At 50.2% G+C, this 12,141-nt stretch overlaps 1 protein-coding gene across 1 annotated transcript; it reads right to left on the bottom strand.

Moving 5' to 3' along the window:
* Nucleotides 1-1,565: 1,565 nt before the first annotated feature.
* On the bottom strand, nt 1,566-3,407 carry LOC120395603. Its single transcript, XM_039520136.1, has 2 exons — nt 2,352-3,407; nt 1,566-2,215 (listed from the first exon to the last, which is right to left on the bottom strand). The coding sequence occupies exons 1-2, from the start codon at nt 2,499-2,501 to the stop codon at nt 1,754-1,756; spliced, it is 612 nt and encodes a 203-aa protein (XP_039376070.1). The 5' UTR covers nt 2,502-3,407; the 3' UTR covers nt 1,566-1,753.
* Between the last annotated feature and the right edge of the window lie 8,734 nt (nt 3,408-12,141).

The following is a 12,141-nucleotide window of genomic DNA, read 5'->3' on the forward strand; positions in this document are numbered from 1 at the left end:
AACAGAACTTTAAAAACTAGGATGTGGAGATATTTTACAGCCCATAACATCTTTTGCTACATTGATGTGTTACCTGACTTTAAAGAGTTACAACAAGCATTTCACAGAACTATACATACCAGACCCGCTGTTAACCCTTCACATTCTTTGAAGGTATGGAAAATGGTTTAAGGAGATGGTTAAAAATAACACCGGTTGTTGCCCCTAAATAATCCCCCAGAGGGGGATTCCACTCACTCTCCCTTTTCACAAATATCACCAAGACAGTGTCGTGGTACAGGCACCGCTCTTGCAACCTCTCTAGGAGATTGTATAGTTTTAAGCAGGCAAAAGCGGTGGTGAAACAGGCTATGAAGACGTTGGCATTGCCGGAGACAGAGGACCGGTCTTTTGCGTGCTTCCAAGACACACACGCGGTTTCATCGTCCATAAACTCACAGGATGAAACCTTGTAATTGAGGGAAAACAGGTACTGAAAAAGTGGAGAAATTGGAGAGGGTCCAGAGAAGAGCAACAAGAATGACTGAAGGTCTTGAGAACATGACCTAGGAGGAAGGCTGAAGGAAATGGGTTTGTTTAGTTTGGGAAAGAGAAGACTGAGAGGGGACATGAGAGCAGTTTTCCGGTATCTAAAAGGGTGTCATAAGGAGGAGGGAAAAAACTTGTCCTCCTTAGTTAGCCTCTAAGAATAAACAAGAAGCAATGGGCTTAAACTGCAGCAAGGGAGGTTTAGAGTGGGGAAAAAGTTCCTAACTGTCAAGGTCGTTAAACGCTGGACTAAATTGCCTAGGGAGGTTGTGAAATCTCCATCTCTGGAGATATTTAAGAGTAGGTTAGATAAATGTCTATCAGGGCTGGTCTAGACAGTATTTGCTCCTGCCATGAGGGGAGAGGACTGGACACGATGACCTCTTGAGGTCCCTTCCAGTCCTAGAATCTAGGAATCTAGGAATCTATAAAATCTAAAGGTTTATTCATAAAAGGAAAAAGATACAGACGAGAGCTAGAATTGGTTAAATGGAATCAATTACATACAGTAATGGCAAAGTTCTTGGTTCAGGCTTGTAGCAGTGATAGAATAAACTGCAGGTTTAAATTAAGTCTCTGGAGTACATCCCCAGCTGGGATGGGTCATCAGTTCTTTGTTCAGAGCTTCAGTTTGTAGCAAAGGCCCTCCAGAGGTAAGAAGCAGGACTGAAGACAAGATGGAGATGAGGCATCAGCCTTTTATAACCTTTTCAAGGTGTAAGAACACCTCTTTGTCCTTACTGTGGAAAATTACAAGCAAAATGGAGTTTGGAGTCATATGGACAAGTCCCTGCATACTTTGCTGACTTACAAGGCGCATCTGCCTTCTCTCAATGGGTCAGTTGTGTAACTGATGGTCCTTAATGGGCCATCAAGCAGGCTAGGCAGAGCTCAACACCAACTCGTCTGGGATGTCACCCAGAAGCACAGCATAAGTTTGAAATACAGACAGGATAGAGTCAATATTCATAACTTCAACTACAAAATGACACATGCATACAGACAGCATAATCATAACCAGCAACCCATAACCTGGTCTTAGACCCCTTATATGACCCCCTTTACATAAGATTTGGTGCCACTACAGGACCTTGGTTGCAACCATGTTCTATACGGTCCCAGTTCAAGTCAATAATGTGACGCAGACATTTTCCGGTTTGGTCATTTTCTTTAAAACACGGTCAGAGTCTGCACTAAATTGCACAGCATTTATCAAGGTCACCCCTTATGCTAAATGTTCTTGGGTTAGGCACAGACATTGCATAGCATAACCTATGGCAAGAACAGTGTTTAATAAGCTTTCCAAATACAGCTCAGCACACAGGCCCCGGAGCTTGCAGTTTAGATCTACTGAAGTCCAAGTCACACAGTCATGGCGCCGTTGGGCTGGCACATCTATGACACGGCCCTCACAATCTTCAGAAAGCTTTTCCCTAAGGCCGGGATTAAGGACAGCATAAACAGCAACACGTACAATAGTCCGCATGACTTTTTTATGCTCACGACGTGGCACTGGCTCAGTTAGTTCCATGCCAAGCCTCCTAAACTCCTCATAGCTGTCATCCTCGGAGTCCTCTTCAACAATTTGTATCGGCATTGAGCAAAAACAAGGAGAGCCCGGTTCATCTTCGCTGCTTGATGTAACGCTGTCCAGGGCCTCTGGCTCCTCTAGAAAGGCATCATCAAGCTGTCGAGAGATTTTCAGAAAAGAAACAGTGTAAGTTCCCACTGCTTGTTTTTAAACATACACAGCCCCCCCACCCCCCGGTTCCTAACCTCATTACACCCCATCATCAACAGTCACTTCTTAATCATTCATTTACCTGAGCAATGTCTTTTCCATTCACCTCGTTCTCCGATGACTCCCCCGAGCTGTGTTCGCCTTCCACCTCTAGAGGGGTGAAAAATGAGAGGCCTTCATGCTCATTGGGGTGCCTCACGAGAATTTGGGTTTCGGGTTCTGGCGTATCCATCAACGGCTGAGTCAAAGAGCCGTCGTGGGAACTGTCGCTGATCTAGCCCTTTCTCCACAAAAGCCCAAAGGCCCTCGCGGCTAAAACAAAGTCCAAAGTGCTCACAGGGATGGTGAAGGAGCCCATGTTTCCATGATTTCTAAAGCACGCATCCTTGGTAAAAGATGGCCTCTTCTGCCCCGGCGCTGGGACTTATGGGGTGATAGTGTTGCGCTCTGATTGGCAGAGGGCGCTGGGAGGAGTTCTTAGAAGGGTGACACGACCCTCATCTGGGAGGGTCACTCCACCCCGGAACACCACCGATTGGTCAAATCTGCTCTGGGGGTGGTCCTATGCGGCCAAAACCCATCGCGATTGGTAGAGAGCATTGGCAGGAGTTCTTAGAGGAGTCACACGAGCCACATCCGGATGGGTCACCCCACCCTGGAACACCCCTGATTGGTCAAATCACCTCTTGGGGCAGGCCAATGGGGACGAAACCCCTCCTGATTGGTAGAGAGCAGCGGGAGGAGTTCTTAGAGGGGTCACATGACACACTTTGCTTCCGGCCATGTGTCCACCTTGACCCCGGAAGTAATACCCCCATGGGTGGGGCTTCTGGTGATAGGTGGGCGGGGCTTAAGTGTTCGAGGGGTGAAGTTTGGGGGGTCATGGGGCTGGGTTGGGTTTGATTGACGGTAGGGCCCCAATAGTACTAGCGGACACTCTTAGAGACCCTTGCCTTCCAAAAGGGTAGCTTTGTAAATTTAGTATCAGCTCTTCTTGAAGGAAGGATTGATTCTTGAACCGCATGAGGTAAAGTAACAAAGCCAGTGAGCTAGCCACACCCTCAATCTCATCCAAGCCCCCAGACCCCCCTTCATCTTGGAATCTGAGTTTAAATGTGATACCCCAAGGAGAGTTTCTTATACATCAGTCTCTGTGTCCCAGGACAACAAGCCATTCATCTCAGCCACTTTAGCCCATGCTTACCAGACCCACTGGATAATAGGGAGATGTTGGAATTTGTGGGCCCCTTCTGTTAGTGGGCATGCTGGCAGGGTGGAATTCAGTAGGATGGAAACCGGACACCCTTGGAGGCCCTTGCCTTCCAAAAGGGTGGCTTTGTAAATTTAGTGTCGGGTGTTCTGGAACAAGAGTCCTTGGACATTCGGGACTTCACTTTGTTTTGAAGCTTGCTGAAGATTTGCTTCAGGTGCATTAACATCTCTTTGAGAACTTTGCTCCTTGAAGGGGATGGTGTCCTAGCTCTGGAGGCCTTTGGTGACTTTGGGGGAGAACCGTCAGGATTCCCAGTTCCTTTCTCCCCAGCTTGCAAAAGCTCTGTTGTACTCGTAGCAATGGACACCATCTTTGGTTGCCTGGTGGAAGCTGTTTTCCCCATTCCATCCTGCGTCTTGCTCTTGTCTGCTGGAAGGAGCCACACCACTGGTATCTTGTGGTTGGATGATGCTGAGGAGTCTCCTGGAGTCCATCGCTGTGGAATTCCATGGGATCTTCTGGGCAAGTCAGCACCTGCAGAGCCAGCTGGTCTCTTCCATCGAAGCTTACTGCACTTCTTGCAGACTCTGATTGGCGGCTGGTCCCTGGAGAGCTTTGAATTCACAGTGCCATCGAAACCATGTGAATCCATGATGTCTTGAAGACCATGCAGCTCAGCAGATGTCTCCTTCGGAGTTTTCTTACCCTTCATCTTTCCTGGATGTGCCTTGTGGCACTGCTGGCAAACTGAGACCTGGCCCGCCAAGGGGCGGGAGCTGCTCAACATTTCCGTCAGGTGCTTGATCTGCAGGTCGTGTGCAGCCTGCCCAGCAATGAGAGAGTCAAGGGTGGATCTTGTTAGCTGCTCAGAGCCTGGGGCCTCTGGGGCAACCTGGTGCCATTGGGTCCTGGGAAGATCTGCCCTGCTCTCACCTGCCTGTGCCCCTGGCCCCAGGCAGGAGCCTTCTCCCAAGGTAACCTTCCTCTCCATGTGCAGCTCCAGCTTCTCTTCAGTCCCTTTGGTGCCGCTCACACTCGTAAGGGGCTTTCTCAACTCGCTCCTATAAATCTGGAGTGTCGCTTCGAGTGTCTTCTCTGCTATTGTGGTTCCTGGAGGTGGCGATGTCAGATCCATCCCTGCTGGCAGAGTGCAGCGATCTGGGTTAGTCTGGTTTCCTGCCGCGCTATCATTCCTGCCGGTCTCCATGGTGGTATCTTCCACTGGCGTTGGAGGGTGTGTGGAAGAAGAGGAGCTTGTGCTTTGCCTCCCTGTGTGCAGGAAATCAGTCTCCATCTCACTGAACTCCACACTGGCTCCCCTGGCTTGGCCGGCGTGAGGCAGCTTTGTCGGGGGCTCTGGATCCAGTGTGAGCAGCCTCCTCTGCATGATGAGATGCTCACGCCTTATGTGGAGTTCGATGGGGTTGGCAGGCTGTTGTCCCATTGTTGGGAATGCCGCTGTCCTGTGCCTGCCTGGCTCCCTAGGGGGGCGGAGTGGCCCAGGCAGGGCAGTCTCTGTCAGGAGGGGAGCATCTCTGTGTGACTCTCTCACCACCTTAGGAAAAGCCTTCATTTGGATCTCCAAGCATTTCTGAGCCACGTGATCCTGCAGTTTGACCCACTCCATGGGCACAAGCCTGGCCAGGATGGCATCAGGGGATGCCATAATCCTGTGGGCCTTTTGGGGCAGGGGTCCGCAGGGGCAGACCCATGGCTCCTGGATCTCCTGTGCATGCTGAGGGCTGGTGTCGCATCTCAGGGGCTTTGGGACCTTTGCTGGAAATCCACATTTGGGCCGATCTGTGTTGAATTCCCATTGCTGCTTGGTGTCCTGCTCACCCAGCAATGGCTCCCCCGGGATGGGGGTTTGTGGAGCCCCCAGCTGGCTCTGCAGATGCTTCTGTCGGATGTTGAAGTCTGAGCCATGGGCTGACATCGGGTCCAGACCTATGTTCTGCTCTCGCCGGTCTCGTCTGCTGTGGGCAGGAGGCCTGGGGAGAGGCTGGGCTTGGATGGGATGAGTGGATCCTTCCCAGCTTGTGACAGTCATGATCTCCCTTGTGTGGCAGAGGGGCTCTGACCAAGTCACGGAGGCTTCTCTCAGGGAAAAGGAGCTGGGACTCTGGAGGGGAGAGGTGGTGGATTCCCTGGACGAGTAGGAGAACTGGCTCGTGGCAGATGTCGACACACTCGGCCTGTGGGAGAGAGCAGACAGAGACAGATGGGACACGGCCCTGCTGAGCAAAGGCAGGGCTTGGGCACAGCCTTCCAACTGTAGTGCAATGGGGCAGTGCCTAGGCATGCACTGCACACCACACCCCAACACGAGGACATCAGCTGGGTAAGGAAGGACTGAGAGGGGGAGCTGGCACTCATTTTATCTAGAACGATAACCCCTTCGTCACACGCACATGTGCAGCACCTAGCACAATGGGGCCTTGAGCATGATCGGGGATCTACTGCTATTTTAATAGAAAGATTAGCTAACAACAATTGGTTTGGGGGAGGAAGATGTGAGCATGTGTGTGTAACCCTTGCCAGAGGATGTTGAGAAGGCCAAGACTATAAACTCTAAAAGGAATTAGATCAATTCATCAATGGCTATTAGCTAAGGTGGGCAGGGATGGTGTCCTAGTCTCTGTTTGTCTGCAGCTGGGAATGGGCGACAGGGGACGGATCATTTGATGATTCCCTGTTCTGGCCATTCCCTCTGCTGCACTGGCATTGGCCAGTTTTGGAAGACAGGATACTGGGCTAGATGAACCTTTGGTCTGACCCAGTCTGGCTGTTCTTATGTTCTTACATTCTAACCCACTGGAAAACTGTCCTCTTCTAATGGATGATACCCTAGAGGCTAACAACTTACTATTGCTCCCAGTTAATGGAGTTTCTCCGGTGGTGGAGGTCTGGGCTATGGTCCTGAAAGTCCTGGCTGATGACTCGTGTTTGGGGTGTATCACGTGGTGTCCCACTCACTGCTTGTCTGGTGCCTACTCTGGGGATTAGCTATCGAGGTCAATTCCCCTTCCAATTGTCGCATGTGATCACTCTCACTCCCACAGTGACCCAGACAATTCTCCTGTTCACTGCCCCGCCGGTCCATGCCGTGCCCTCGGTGGCTGGTAGGGAAACCTGGGCCCCCACTTCACACTGGGCTCCAGGCCAGGGACCCTCAACCCAGCAGTTCTGGGCTTTCCTCTCCCAGCCTGGACTGCTTCCTACTACCCCTGGTTCCCTCCTTGCTCTGGGTGCACCAGCTCCAAACACTCCCCCTCTTCCCAGGGAGGAGCTGCCCTTTCCCAGCCACAGCCCCTGTCTGGTGCCAGCTTCCTGGCTTGATAGGCCCCGTCTGTTCCTGCCAGCTGAGCCTGCTTGGGATCAATTCCCTGCTCCCCGGCTCTTCCTGCAGGTGCAGCCTGTGGAGTTCATGGGCCTGCCTGGCCACCTGAGCCCCTTCCAGTGCTGTGTGGGGTGGACACCCCCTTGCAGGGTGTCATTGGATTGCTTTTTCCTTCAAACACAGCACGGGCAGGTTCTAGACAGTCGCCTGCTGGCAGATATTGCCCTACAGAAGGATTTGATCCTACTCACAACCCCAACTTGCAGTCTCTGCATTTCATTTCTGATAATTCCTCACCTCACTTTCACTGGTCTCTCACCTTGGAAGCTAAAGCCTCTTAGGGGCTTTTTCCCTGTTATTTTAGGATCCTGGAGTGTCTGGTTTTTCCCGCTCCCTCCTCTCTACATTCACTCTCCCCTCCCACCCAGCCCCCAGTCTGGTGCCCCCTGGTCAGTTGCCTTACGGCATCAGAACTTCATCCAGGTGTCTGGCCACGTCCTGTAGCCTCCTGTCAACCAGCCTGAGGCGCTGAGCCAAGGGGAGCTTCTCCAGGTGCACAGGGCAGCTGTGGAACAGAGAGAGCAGATAACTGAGTGCAGGCCCTGCCCTCAGGCCCTCTTTTACCCAGAGGGGCGGCACCGAAAGGCTCCCTGTCCCCTTCTCCACTGAGGCAGCCTCCTCCCCTGCAATACCCGGGCCTGGTTTGGGGTTAGCTGGATTGTTAGGTGAGCCCTGTCTAGTGCTGAGGAAGTGAGAGTGTATCCTACTGGCAGCGTGTGTCATGTCCCGCCCACAGAAGCTAATCAACATATAGGATAACAACCTACTATAGCTGCCAACTAATACAGCTACCTCTTCAGCTCTAAGGGGTGCTTTATGCTGCAGAGCTGAAGGGCCAGGATTCAAATCCTGCTGGGAACTGCTGCTGGGGGACTGGAGAAGGGGCCGTTACACAAGTGCTGCTGGATCCCTTTCACCCTACTCACTGTACCAGAAAGCCCAGCCTTCCTGCTGATCTCTCTACCTCGCCTGCATGGGGCTGCTCCCAAAAAACATTTTCTCCCCGTCTTGGGAGGGGAGGATGGTCCAGTCCAGTCCAGTCGACACAATCTACCCCTCCACCACCGCTGCCCCAGGTTAAATGAACTGTGTGATGCTCGAGGAGGGGAATGACCCACTGTACGATGCGTGGGGGTGGATTAGAGATGGCAACTTCTGCTGGGTGGGAATGAATTGCAGGAGTCTAAGGGAGAAGAGTTGCTTGCATGGTACATAGGTCGGGGCAGAGGAGGGATTATTCAGGCTACTGCCCCTGGTTGGGGATGAATTGCATGGCACTAAAGGAGAGGACTGACCCACTGCAGATTCATGGAGGGGGGCACTGCTTACCATGTCTCTAGGGATGCACCAGCCTCCTCCAGCTCTTCCTCACAGCACCCAAAAGCTGCCAGAAGTGAGACATAAAGGAGACATTGAACTGCTTGGGCACCCTCTGCTTCCTAGCAGCCTATTGCCCCAGATTTCAGAGGCAGCCTGTGAATGGAGCCCCAGCCAGTGCCTCTGCATGACTCTGGGCACGACTGCACCTTCGCAGGAAGAGGGGAGGCAGGTGGGGAAATGGACCCTATTTCTCTGCTTTGCATGGGGCTGGGGTCTGCCACCGCAGCTGTGGGGTCAGGGGCTGCTTACCTTTTGGTTTCTGCTTTTTCTTTTTGTGTCTCCTCTTCCTCCGAAGAGCCTGCCACACACAGAGAAAGCACCAGGGTTAGAAGAGAACTCCTCAATAAACCCAGGAGAACAATGAGCCAGAGGTGATTGCCATGTGGGGCCAGGGGCAAGTTTTTCTTTATGGAAGAGTATTGCACTATGATGCTTCATGGGTAGGCATTGTGCTTTCATGTGATGCAGACAATGTAGCGCACACAGCACGACCCATAACAGGGGTCACTGGAACAATCCAGGGGTTGTAGAAACAGGGATTGCTGGTACCCGGAGCCTGCAGAGTTTATAAGCATTGAAGGAGAGAGCCTGCAAAGTTCTCTCTCCTGCAGAGATGACAAAACTCTGCAGGTTTTAGGATTGCAGGGTATGCAACTAACCCCCAATACCATGCATGGAATTCAGACCTTGGGGGAGAAATTCGACCTCTGGAAGTTGAAACTAGACAAATTCAGACTGGAAAGAAGGTGTCCATTTTTAACAGTGAGAGGAATTAACCGTTGGAAGAATTGACCAAGGTCATGGTGGATTGATTCTCCATCACTGGCCATTTTTAAAATCAAGATTGGACATTTTAATAAAAGGTATGCAGTAGGCATTATTGTGTGGAAGTTCTTTGGCTTGCGTTAGACAGGAGGGTCAGACTAGAAGATCCCAATGGGCCCATCTTGCCTTGGAATCTATGAAAAACAACACCTTACACAAGTCTAAGTTTGTCACATCTATGTTTGACATGGCCCAATTTCCATAAAACATTGTTAACCTGCTTTAAATATATTCCCGTCCTTTAATTCTTTATTGATTGATTCCCATATCAGTTTGTCCATTGTTTCAGGCTAACTGGCCTATAAGAAGCCAGGCCAACCTCCCGTAGCTTTTTGAATGTTGACAAAACATTAGCACAGTTCCAGCCTTCTGGAATTCCCTCAGGAATCCTAAATTTGTTCAAAAATTAATGTCAGTGGGCCAATAACTGCCTGAGCCAGCACTTTGAGGACTCTTGGGTGGAGATGATCCGAGCCTGCTGATTGAAAAATACTTATGTTTGGTTTCTGCATTCAGCTGGCATCAATCCAGCCTTTCCATCTCTCTAGGAGTCTCACTTACCTCAGATATGGTGAGCCTGATCACAGCATAAAAGACAGCAAAGAGCAGATAGAGGAGGAGTGAACTCATTTCCTCGGGCTCAGGCACTAAGACACTCTCAACACAGACAATCTCAAAGCAGCACCAAGTACCCAGGCTACACCTGAGGGCAGGTTGCTGCTCTGGCATCAGGCAGGCGCTGATGTCATCTCTAGGTCACAAACACTCCTGCAATCTCCCTCTAGTCTGTGAGTTGTCAATGCTGTCCTTAGATCAGGAAATGGGATGGGGCAACCGCCCAAGTGGGCTGAGCTCAGAATAAGGCAGGAGAGAGGGCATCAGGTTTCCCAGGAAAACCCTGGGTCTTTTCCGAGCTCTAGGACTCTCCAGCCCTTAGGCAAGGGACATTTTTCCCTACTTGTGGGAACTCCTAAAACCCCTGTGACTGAGGCAGGATCTCCCAGCCTGAAGTGAGAAGCAGCCCTAAAGTGATTCTCTAGTGCTACCAGTGCAGAAAAACGTTCATGGTATTGCCAGCCCAAGCATTCCAACACCATGAGCTGGGCCCCACCAAAATCATGAGACTGGCTTCAAAATCATGAGATCTTCAAAAAACATTCATCTGGGGAACTCTTCATTTGCCTTCTGGTGTCTGAGCCGCTAGGGTGCACTCAATTCATGTTCTCCAGCTTCTCTTTGCAACCACGAGGGCTTAAAATTGGCTAACAAATAAAATAAAATAAAATAAAATAAAATAAAGAGCAAAGATTCTCAGATAAATCACTTGACTCCAGCAGTGGGCGCTTTAAGAAAAGCACCCTATCTCATAAGACAATAAAGAGCCCTACCTCTTATCTAACATGTTCAATCAGTAGATCTCAAAGCACTTTACAAAGGAGGTCTGTAGCATTAGCCCCCTTTTCGAGATGGGAAATTGAGGCACAGAGAAGAGCAGTGACTTTCCCAAGGGCACCCAGCAAGACAGTAGCAGAGCCAGGACTAGCACTTAAGTCTCCTGAGTTCCATCTAGTGCTCTATCCACTAGGCCACAGTGCATTTGAAGTAAGGGGTCATAGTCAATACATTCCTGTAGCGGTTATTTCGGGCTCTTCCAATACCATTGTAATTGAAGTTACACATTTTGACCTGTGGCCTGTGCTGGTACAGGGGCATCCTTGTTAAAACGAGTTTCTCACAGCAGGTTGCATCTGAGTTCTTGTTAGGCCTGAACACAAGTTAACTGGACCATGTCTCCGATGTCCCCATGGGAAAGTTTAAAAGCCATTGAAGGCCTTGCAGTGCACTGACATACTGGGATTTTCAGAAAGCCTTTGACAAGGTCCCTCAGCAAAGGCTCTTAAGCAAAGGAAGCTGTCATGGGAGAAGAGGAAGGGCTCTCTCATGGATCAGTAACTGGCTGAACCATAGGAAACAAAGCGTAGGAATACTGCATGCAGATGTGGTCTCCCCATCTCCAAAAAGATATCTTGGAATTGGAAAAGGTTCAGAAAAGGGCAACAAAAATGATTGGGGGTGTGGAACAGCTTGCATAGGAGGAGAGATTAATAAGACTGGGACTTTTCATCTTAGAAAAGACAACTACAGGGGATAGGATAGAGGTCTATAAAATCATGATTTCTGTGGAAAAAGTAAAGAACTAGATAATTTCATGAAAGATAGGTCCATCAATGGCTATCAGCCAAGATGGGCAGGGATGACCCACCATGCTCTGAGTTTCTCTAGGTTCTGTTTACTAGAAACTGGAAATGGATCACAGGGGATGGATCACTTGATGATTCCCTGTTCTGGTCATTCCCTCTGAAACACCTGGCATTGGCCACTGTCGGAAGACCGGATACTGGGCTAAATGGACCTTTGGTCTGACCCAGTGTGGCCATTCTTCTGTTACAGCTGTTCAGCCTCCTTGATACCTGTGATGTCATAATCCTGCTCAGTTCTCCAGTCTTCCATGGAGTCTGGATGGAAAGACAGGGTAGATGTCACCTAGTGAGCTGGGCCTGTAAGAGAACCCGTGTTCAGGCAGAGAGGGGCTCCTGGGAGAGCAGAGTCAGGGCTCCGTTAAAGAGCCGGAGACAAGGGCCTGGCCTGAGTGTAACCCACCAAACTTTGATTACACCCGTACCCGTAATAATTCCATTGTATTGCAGGGACAGTGAGCAGGTTCAGTCTGTTCTGACAGCGGAACTCCCACCTGTGGAGAACACCACAAATCTTCACATTGGGACAGCTGGGGATGCCAGGAGCCTGAGTTGCTCCGATGTGGAGGAAAGACACCACAGTGTAGTAAAGCTGCTCAGACTAAACAAAAAAAAATCCTTCTGTTGATAAGACGACAATCTGTGGGTTAACTAAGACGCCTCATAAATCGAAACATGCTCTGATCATTACAGCAATACAGCCCATACCAGTCAAAGAAAAATAACAGTATCCAACATACAGATTTCTTCAGTACTGAAAGGCACATGGGCCACTAATCCTACGCATTGAAAGCAT

The sequence above is a fragment of the Mauremys reevesii genome, linkage group 1, assembly GCF_016161935.1.
Source record: "Mauremys reevesii isolate NIE-2019 linkage group 1, ASM1616193v1, whole genome shotgun sequence".
NCBI lineage: Eukaryota > Metazoa > Chordata > Testudines > Geoemydidae > Mauremys > Mauremys reevesii.

Coding starts and splice junctions, on each gene's coding strand:
- LOC120395603 (XM_039520136.1), bottom strand. CDS start 2,501: ATGGATACGCCAGAACCCGAAACCCAAATTCTCGTGAGGCACCCCAAT. Junction 2,216..2,351: donor ATGGAAAAGACATTGCTCAG/GTAAATGAATGA, acceptor ATCTCTCGACAG/CTTGATGATGCCTTTCTAGA.